This window comes from Montipora foliosa, chromosome 14, assembly GCF_036669935.1.
Source record: "Montipora foliosa isolate CH-2021 chromosome 14, ASM3666993v2, whole genome shotgun sequence".
Classification (NCBI taxonomy): Eukaryota; Metazoa; Cnidaria; class Anthozoa; order Scleractinia; family Acroporidae; genus Montipora; species Montipora foliosa.
Window position 1 is genome coordinate 5,672,765 of NC_090882.1, and position 10,000 is coordinate 5,682,764.

A 10,000-nucleotide genomic window follows, 5' to 3' on the forward strand; every position below is an offset into this window, starting at 1 on the left:
TCCAGTAAGACGTGTCCTGAAATTCAGACGGAAGAAAACCGTTCAGCAGGACCTCTTGCATTCCCAGGTTAGCCCGCCTCATAGAAAATTCGGGCCCTCAACCTACTTCATGTTTGCTATAACCTGGTTTAATATATTTCCGATGGCATGCGTGTTGCGATTGGTCAATTTGGCAACTGGACTTCACGATATGCGATTTCAGTAATAATATACACGAAATATTTTCTACATTCTGATTGGCTAAGAGGTATGCCGTTTTCAGATAGCAGAAAAGAGGTAATTCAGTGCACAAACATGTAACGAACCAATCATTCTGATTGGTCAATAATCAAAGAAAGGCACTGGAACCCAATCAAATGCAAGCCCGGGATGGCGCAATTTTTGACGCAGTAAGCGTGCGTTGCTTCTGCTTAAAAAACATACTCGTGCTCATTTATTCCAAATTGCACTCGACATCATCGGATTACCTACATGTATACTAATAACCCAAACAAATTTGCTTAGAAACCTTGTTTTCTCGCGTCGTACTCTAAGTAACGGAATTTATTTCAACATGTTGCTATTGTTTTTGTCCTCACTGCCTCACTATCAAGCTGAATATTTCATATTTCGAAAATGGTTATTTGAAGAGAAGACCAAGTGGAAACTTGCGCGCATTTCTGCCTACAGTTGTGTGCTTAGTTACCAGGCCTTTGAATAAAAGCGAGGCTGGAGTTGATCTTGCTTTGATACAAACCGCACTGCTTTTCTTATGTAATAGGAACTCGTTAGCATTAAGACAACATGATTTGCATAAGAAAAGCAATGAAGTTTGTATTAAAGCCTCACTTTTATTCAAAGGCCTGGTAACTGAGCACGTAGTTGTAAAATGATCCATTATTGGACTGACTGCAAAGGACGAGGGCCATAAATTCACTGAAGAAAAAAAGTAGGTCGTAATTCATATCATGGCAATCAAATTTGGCCAGTGAGAGGTATCAATCCTACCTACCTGTTATGTCTTTCCATTTTTTCATTACGGGTTCTGGAAGGGCAGCTGATCCAGAAACCATCAGCCTATAAATTCAAACAAGAACGATAAATGCGAAAAAACCTGGCTTGCGACAAATTATAAACTGTAACATGCTGAAAAAAACATTCCATATCCAATTTTATTGACAAGGACAACAAAAACATCACTCCAAAATATAACATAGCGCCATCACAAGTATTTCGTGATTATTTCGTCTTGTTCACCTTGTATAATACGGGCGACATATCCTGTCACTGCATGGATACAAACGGTTTTATTAAAAGTAAAAATAGCAAATTGTTTCATTGTCGTCAAAACCTAAAATTTGGTGATTTCACGTCGTTGTTTTGTAACGTTCTCGCATCTGACGTAGTCGTTCCTTGACAGCGTAAGTTTAAATTACAGGAAATAACCTCTACAAGTCCAATTAGTCAAACAAATTCTGAAAGAAGGCTTTTATATCCGAAATAATTAGATTCTAGAATCGCCTAGTTTTGTTTGAAAATTTCCTTCCGTCTTAAATAATTGTGGCGTATTGCGGTTGCCCAATTGTTATTTAGGCCTGGCCAAACGCTCGCAACATTTCAACACAACATCTTGTAACATTGTTGCTTATGTTGTGGCATAGCCTGCGTAGCAAGCGTTCCTGTGCGTTTCTGGGTTTTCCTTTCCCTAAAAACGCAAAGGAACGCTTGCTACGCAGGCTAGTTGTGACATGCGTTGAACGGGCTGGCCAAACGCACGCAACATTTTCAAGGCAACATGACGACCAAACGGACCAAACGCGCATGACCTGGTGCAACAATGTTGCGTGAACGTGGCCAAATGAGCACAACATCGTGCAAGATCCAAAACGTTGCACGAAAAATTTGATCGTTTTCAAATTTAATCCGACATGATCTAACAAGTTGCAACATATCGCAACAGGGTGGCCAAACGTATGCAACATGCTGTGGCCAATAATGTGCAAAATGATGCGTTCAAATGTTTGCGAACGTTTGGCCAGGCCTTTATACAAAAGCTCTTCGTATCAGCCCTAACACGTCACAATTATCCACGGTGGCCACACCCAGGAAATTTGAAAGTGACTTTCTGCGGACGCCATCTCCAAACTTGAAAAAACTGGCCAGTTTTTTCAAGTGTCAATCCATTTTCATCCTCTCCATCCATGGATGCAAATAACAAAGAATAGCTTCAGTTCACTTAAGTTGTTATTGGCAACAAAACTACACCATTATTTTTTGGTCTTCATTGATGCAAAGACGTATTTTAGTGTTTTGAAGTTTGACTGAAATAGCGTGACACTGCCCCTTTAAACTCAGCGATTCTAAACTTCATTTTTCCTGATACAAATTTGTTTGCTTTGTCATTTGGTTTACATCCCTTTGAACCTCCAGTTCAATGAAGCATATTGCTGAATGCAAACCTAAAAAAAAAATTTGTCACCTCAGTCCTTGACACTTGGCTTTTATGCCTTCTTTGTCACGCTCAGTCAGGTTGGACTTCTCGTGATGCTGTATCAATTTGCTATAAATGGTTGGTACGGCCATGAATAAAGAAGGATGTGTGTTGGTTCCTGATAGCATCTTCCACACCTACGCATCATCACCCAATATAAAATTGAAGCCCTAACCATTTTACGCAGTTGAATGTAATTCATCGGCCTTAACAACAAGAGCGCTTATGTGCCAGTTGTGGTCAGACGTGTTGTCTGGTTGGTACCTGCACATACTGAGCCGTAGGGCGTAACGGGAGCATTGTGGCTGTGTGGCAACAAAAGTGTGTTTATGGAGTGTTTTCAGCTGTTGACACTCCCCCCCCCCCAACCCTTTCCCACTGTTTTTCAGTGTGACAGGTGCCTGTCTCCCGTGTTGCTTGGGGGATCATGGCTGGGTTACCAGGATTTGCCAGCCATGGGGGGCAGTCTATCTACAGTCGGCATCAAAATGAGTTGACACATTGTGCCTGTACAGCGGTTTTTATGCGTGAAATAACAGGGCTGTTTGTACCACACTATAATTTTTTCACCCCGCCCCCTTTCCCCATTCAATATTGACAGCTTGTTGTCAAAGTCACAGGAATTACAACACAACATTGTTTGGGGGACAGGGGGAATTGGCAAGGACAAAATAATTTTAAAGAATGACAGAATAGGGGGTTGAAAAGGTCTACATGCCAACAATTTTCTCACCGATTATAGGAGCTTGCTACCAAAAGGGGAAGTTCCTGCATATCTTGGGCACCTAACGTCCACTAGCGACAGAATTGTGAACCTAATGGTGCACACAGTTTGATGCTCGTATTAACTAAACACTTTGTGCAGTTGATTAAAACAAGTATGCAATGTCATTGCTTACATTCCTGATGGTGATAATACTATTGATAGCATTTAGTCAAAAAATAGTATGCCACTTTCGAAAATACCATAATACTCTCTTTGTTCCTCCAAATTTTGCCTAAGCATTGTTTGTGTTTTCTCTTGTGACCATTGTAAGTCCCAAGAGAAACTGGAAACAATGTTTAAGCAAAATTTGGAGGGACAAAGAAGGAGTATAATGATATTTTCGAAAAAATTGCCTATAAACCATTACAAATGCATTTTCCTGTGAGAATTAACACAGTCCAAAAATACTTTCAAGTTGCTTATCCAAAACTTGTACCAGCCATTCTTGTACTATTTTTAGGCAAAGCTGGAATCTTTGCTTTAAAATAAATCATTGTCACAGGAACACCACCTCTGGAATCTTCTCCCTGAACAAATCATGGGGTGTCACAAGAGAACCACCTCTAAAATTAAGCCCATTTTTGTTTTTATTCGAGTTGCACATGAAAATAATATTATTGGCTCCATGCCTGTGATGCCCCCTTCCCCTCCCCCATCCAAAAAAAAAAGTTTTAAAAATTAACCTAGATGGGTGAGCACTTTATTGAACATGCCATTTTGTTGACTTTCTTCCCTTGTGTTTCTCGTTCCATTCCTCTCGTGCACCAACCTAATTTCTGTCATTTCAATGGCATCACTTTTTAGAAATGCACAGTGTCAGCACTTCACAAGCTACTCTGATTATATTCTTGAATACTTTACAGAGGGTGACAAAATGACAAGTACTTGTAGAATTATTTGAGGACAATAATGAATGAAAGCCCCTGGGTGTAGTCTACAAAGAGACTCGTTATATGAGAGTTTTCTAGAACGCACCTACCGGTGACTGTTGGATCAACTGGCTTATTGATCTGATTGGTGTAACTAAGCAAAAGCTGATACAACATAGATTTCATTTACTTTTAAATAGCAGTGTATGATCTTGTAAATCAGTACCTGAAGAAGGCTGGTTTGGCCAACTGAAATACAGTACATTACTAAATGGGCATTACTAAAAAACGAAACACCAAAACACCGAAACAGCGAAACAAAGCACCAAAACACCATGTATGATCCCACCATACATTGAATACTAACCGACAAAGGTTGGATTTGAGATTAAACATCGTTTTAGGCCTAATTAGGCCTAAAACATTATTGCTCCTAATTCATTGAGATTAAGATTAGGATTGAGATTAACTAAAACAATGTTTAATCTCAAATCCAACCTTTGTCGGTTGGTATTCAATGTTTCGTTGTTTCGCTGTTTCAGTGTCATATATTACTGCCAGTAAATCAAATCTACATTGTATCGGCTCTCGCTCAAAATATTTACTTTTTCATTATACGAGCCTTTTTTCCTTGTATTTTCTTACTGGACGGTGCTTATATCATGAGGTGCATTTTCAGAATTTTATGGCAAATGTGTTACTTAACTCACTATAAGCCACAGAAATAAATGAATGTACCTTGTCTGGTTGAAACTTTGGCAGCATTTGGCACGTTGCTCCAACCCACAGTGGACAGAGAAGGAGGTTCACTATTCCATGAACATGATGGAGTGGAAGGCAGTGAATGACGCAATCATCTCGAGTCCATTCCCATGCCTTGACTAAGGAAGTAATCTGTGATCTGGCAAACAACATCAGTTTCACAAAATGAATTTTGATTGACAAAGATGTGGATTTCACATTTAAATACCTCCTGTTTTGTGCTTCACATCTGGAAGGCAAAGTTGCTAAGAGAAAGGCCAGCAAGAAACCAGGCTGGTTAACAACATCTACACGATACTCGAAAGAACTGTTCTGTTTAAGCCATCCTTTTAATCCCAAAAGTGGTACTAAATTGCTGACGGGGAGCTTTTCTGTGGCCAGGATGGACATAGTAAAAGTTGTACATGTAAGATACGAAACGTGAGCAAACTTAACAACATGCATTCAAATTTTGTAAAAGGCACAGCTTTACATGCTGTCTAACACAATAAGCTCCTTGTTCACTTAATAGCAGTTTATGTAATGTTTAAAAAACGAGCAGCAGTGTTTTATCAGGGTTTAAAAACACAAGGCGTAGCCAAGTGTTTTAAGACCCAATAAATCATGTGCTGAGAGTTTTTACAACGGCTTCAAAAACATTCCACAAAGAGCGTGTCCCTCTGAACTCACAACAATAGTTCAAATTGTGAGGGGTGAATATTAGCATACAAGAAAAACAAACTATGCCTTATTAGTATTCTTTATACAAAGAATACTAACAAGGAGTGTTTTATCAGGATATAAAGCTCATACATGTGACGTTTTATCGGTATTTTGATAGGCTTTTAGGCTCATGAATTATTAATGAGTATTTGAATGTGTTTGTTAGCATTCCTTTGTAAACTGTGCCTATTATGAAATTTGTATGTCTTTTTTTTATGTCCGTGTATCCATGTTTTTCATGAGTGCACCTATGGCTCTGTTTTGTGTCAGCGAGATTATTAGCTATTACTTGCCGCAAATTCTGGCTAGCAGAAAATTTATGAAAGTACTACTCGAAGTGCTCGCTGCTCGCGATCTGTATTTTTCTAAAGTGCTCGCTGCTCGCAAGAAAAAACTGATAACTGCATGAGCTCCAGGGCTGGATCTCATCACCAAGATCCTGCTAAAATATAAAAATACCTTAAACTTCCATGGGTTGTCAAAACTCCTTTCGGTCGCCCTGTTGTTCCACTTGTATAAACAATCATGGCATCTCGTTGATCCCAGTTCCGTTCAAGTTGTTCAACTGAAGTGAAATCCTCACTTGAACCAAGCTCAGTGACTTCAGTTAAAAACATCAAGTCTACACCTTTTTTCTTCGCAAAAGGTTCTAATTTAGACTCAAACTCGCTGGAGGATACAAGAATGTTTGCGTTGCAATCCATGATTGTGTACTCGTACATGTTTACTGGGTGCGAGTTGCAAAGAGGAACAGCAATGCCACCATTTCTCCAAATCGCCCACAGAGTTGCAACATAGGAAATATTATTTGGGCAAAGAAAAGTTATGCAGCATCCTTCGAGATCCCTTCTCCGAGTTCTTTTCAATATACTGTTGCCAATTCCTTGACTCAACTTCAGAATATAATCGTACGAATAGGCGCCATTCGAATCAACAATGGCGATTCGCTCGCGAAAATCTCTCGCTCTAAAAAATACAGTAGTGCTAGTTACAGTAGGGTTGTGAAATCGTGTGCTGCCACGACTCCAGTTTGAAGCCGAAGAAACTATACCTCGAATTGCGCGTATGTACGCCCCTACAGCATTGACAAACAGGTTATTATGATTATTGTTAGGAATACATCGAAATCTCCTGAAAACTTTGGTTCCCACATTAGCCATTGCTGAGAAGGCACCAAATCCAGGAGTCACGCCGGCCTAGCTTGTGACCAGAGGTTGTAACAGTGAGTGAACGGACTTTGGAAATCTCGTCACCTCCTGTATTTAGGTCTAAACACCAATTTACCCTATGAGTGATCCGTACAACCACCATAAAGACATTTTTTGACAGGCGTTCCCGTAAGCCGCGTTCTAAACGAGTGCGAACTGGGTATGATATGAGATAGCAAGGCCTGTTGGGATCGTTTTATAGACCGCAAACTAAAAGGCAACGAGAAAAAGGCAGCTTAAAACGTTTATCGCAAAAATATAAAAGAAATATTATACATATAATTTGACGGACCATATAGAATGCCGGAAAACAGGTACATGCAACCTAGTTAACCAATCACACATCAGTAATTTTAGCCGGCAGTTGCATAACCTACGCACGTGATTCTAGGATTCTCCTAAGGGCGCGTTCGATTGACCCTATTCCGGAATAAGAATACGTAGAATGATGATTAAAACTGTATGTTTGGTGCGTTTCGAAGCAGCAAGGATAACAAAAATATGTTTAAAATAGCATTTTAGCATCTATCTGACAATTTTAATGTGAATCTCCATAAAAACGAAAGATTTCTAACATATATTCCATGTATTCCTATTCTGGAATACGGTCAATCGAACGCACCCTAAGTGTGACATATCTATGCACGAGAGGTATTATGGGATTGTGCAAGTGGTGGATAGACCTTTTTTTACCAATAAAGTGTAGTGTAACATGAAGTGCTAGATTTTTATCCCATATGAACCATGCGAGCGTTAGCCCTACTGATGGAAATGGGCCCACACAAGGACAGAGAAAAACTCTCACCAGGGTGGGAATTGAACCCACGACCTTCGGGTTAGAAATGCCTTGTCCTTGTGTGGGCCCATTTCCATCAGTAGGGCTAATGCTCACATGGTTCATATGGGATAGAAATCTAGCACTTCATGTTACACTACACTCTATTCAGTTAACTCTGTTTAAAATATAAGTGCTACACGGCCAACGTTTGTATAAACGTAACCTTTCCTATTTTTACCAATACTTCGGCCATGTGATATTGGCTGCCTATGGAGGTATATCTATGACGAAATTCAATGATCAGTATTTGAAATAAAATCGTCTAAATCATGAATGCATCAATCCAAAGCTGAATGGCAACAAGCCGATTCTGCAAAGAGACATAACGTATAGAGGAAAATAGCAAAAAGGCATTAACGCAAAAAACCATAACGCAGAAAGGCATAACGCAGCAAAGCATAACGCAAAAGACGTAACGTAAAATTGCCATAACGCAAAGGCCCTTTGAAGAAAGGAGACTAGCTGTGTACTCCGTAAATAATTTCAGCTCTAAACAAAACGTCAATTGATTGTTCAAGGGAAAGAACATATAATCGCTATCGAACTTTTTCCTTCTGTTTAAGTAATGCCTCTGCGTCATGGCTCTGCGTTATGCCTCATTGCGTTATCCTTTTTGCGCTATAGCCATTTGCGTTATGCGTTTTTTCCATCATGCCTTTTTGTGTGATGCCTACTTGCGTTATGCCTATTCGTGTTATGGCTATTTGTGTGATGCCTAATTGCGTTTTGGCTGTTTGCGTTATGGCTATTTGCGTTATGACTCTCTGCGTTATTCCTCTTTCCGTGATGGCCATTTGTGCAGAATTGGCTTGTTGCCATTCAGCTTTGGATTGATGCATTCATCATTTGGACGATTTTATTTCAAATACTGATCATTGAATTTTGTCATAGATATATCGCCATAGCTGCCCCGAGGGCAACCGCAAATTGGTGCAAGTTTGGATAGAAATGAGGTTGTTGTTTTCAGATTCTAATGTCATGCATCGGTAATATAAAAGCTAAGCTGGGGTGGCAAACCTAAATTATATCCACAGCATGTGTGCATTTGCCGTATGGGTATCCCATTCTATATCCCTCGGAAAAAACAGAATCCAAGATGGCCGCCATGTCCATAAAACGTCCAATTCATGCAGGGTGATATTATCGTTAATTTACGATTTAAATATAACAACAAAAGTAAGCCCGCTTCCAAATATTTTTTGTATTCAATTTCTTGTTATATTACAAGTTTGTCATACCCCACCACTACTTTTTGTAACTAAAGAATCGAAATATCGTTGATTTCCGTGCAAAATGAAATTAATTTCATACAACTATTTCTTCATGATTTTTTCCTTGTAATCGATTGATCTGCGATATTATTTGCATTAAAAATGAATTTATATACAAGAATTATGTTCAAATTAGTCGACTTGAGATTTCTATCAGTTGGTGAATTGATTTGCAATTTCTATGGTTAGATGCGAGTCCGCCGCGGCCAAAAGTTCGCGCCATTCTTATGGTAGTCTAGGATCTAAAAAGCAGAAAATGGCATACAAAAGGTGTCTCTGTAAATATTTATCCTTTTTTAAAAAAATAATCTTGATGCCAAAGTCTAGGATTTCACAGGTTTCAATATTAGGTCTCGAACACCGCAATGACCGTCACCGTATTCGGATTGCTGAGCCCATTGTTCACGAAGCACTCAAATCGACATCAGCGGTCGCAGTTGCCACGGAGACAACAACTCTGCGCTTCTATCTTCTCGAAACTAGGAAGTTCCTGGTAAAGACTTCTTGATCTTGAGAAACACATTCTGCAGGATAGCGTCGGCCTGGTGACCATTCCCTGAGCAGCTGCATAAATGAGAGGCGAACACAGATATTCGTGAGCAACAGGCTATTAAACTTTCAGGCAAAAATAATGGAATTCTCGCGGCCTGGAATGATCACTGTCTTCTCTGCCGCCTTTACTACATTTTTGCCTTTCAAACTTAAAATTGCAGTAAAAAACAACGCAAGTTCTTTCGACCGAAATTGACAAAAATGACAAAAACAATGATGAACCTTCACCCTTCTAGTCAAAGGGAATTCCAATGTGTATTTTAGTTCTCCTTTGACATTAATGGAAACAGATTTTCTTAAAGAAGACTTTACACTTTACGCGCACCGGTGGCTGCGTAACAAGCAGTCTAGCTAAAGTCCCCCACAAAGTATTGTAAATTAGTCGTAAAAAGCCCCGTAGGGGAGAGACTAATAGCCTAACGATTGTACATGCACCCTTTTCAGGAAGAAGAGATTGCTCCAACATAAATGAAAGAATGAAAAAATGGCAAAACAATATGTATGCGCGAAGTTAGGGTTAGGGTTAAGGGCCCACAGACGGATTTTTCGCGCGTTACTAAGG

General features: G+C 39.6%; 2 protein-coding genes across 2 annotated transcripts in view; both read right to left on the reverse strand.

Moving 5' to 3' along the window:
* Window positions 1–6,895, reverse strand: part of LOC137985660 (malonate--CoA ligase ACSF3, mitochondrial-like) — an 18,908-nt gene extending 12,013 nt beyond the window's left edge. The window contains exons 1-5 of the mRNA XM_068833300.1: window positions 6,029–6,895; window positions 4,844–5,006; window positions 2,459–2,607; window positions 992–1,056; window positions 1–16 (exon numbers count right to left, since the gene is read on the reverse strand). The exon at window positions 1–16 is cut by the window's left edge and continues 64 nt beyond it. Coding sequence (XP_068689401.1) covers window positions 1–16; window positions 992–1,056; window positions 2,459–2,607; window positions 4,844–5,006; window positions 6,029–6,729 — 1,094 coding nt within the window. The 5' untranslated portion in view covers window positions 6,730–6,895. The remainder of the gene's footprint in view (window positions 17–991; window positions 1,057–2,458; window positions 2,608–4,843; window positions 5,007–6,028) is intronic.
* A 1,898-nt stretch (window positions 6,896–8,793) lies between these two features.
* Window positions 8,794–10,000, reverse strand: part of LOC137984282 (triple functional domain protein-like) — a 39,339-nt gene continuing 38,132 nt past the window's right edge. The window contains exon 24 of the mRNA XM_068831400.1: window positions 8,794–9,450. Within this exon, the coding sequence (XP_068687501.1) occupies window positions 9,366–9,450 (85 nt within the window). The 3' untranslated portion in view covers window positions 8,794–9,365. The remainder of the gene's footprint in view (window positions 9,451–10,000) is intronic.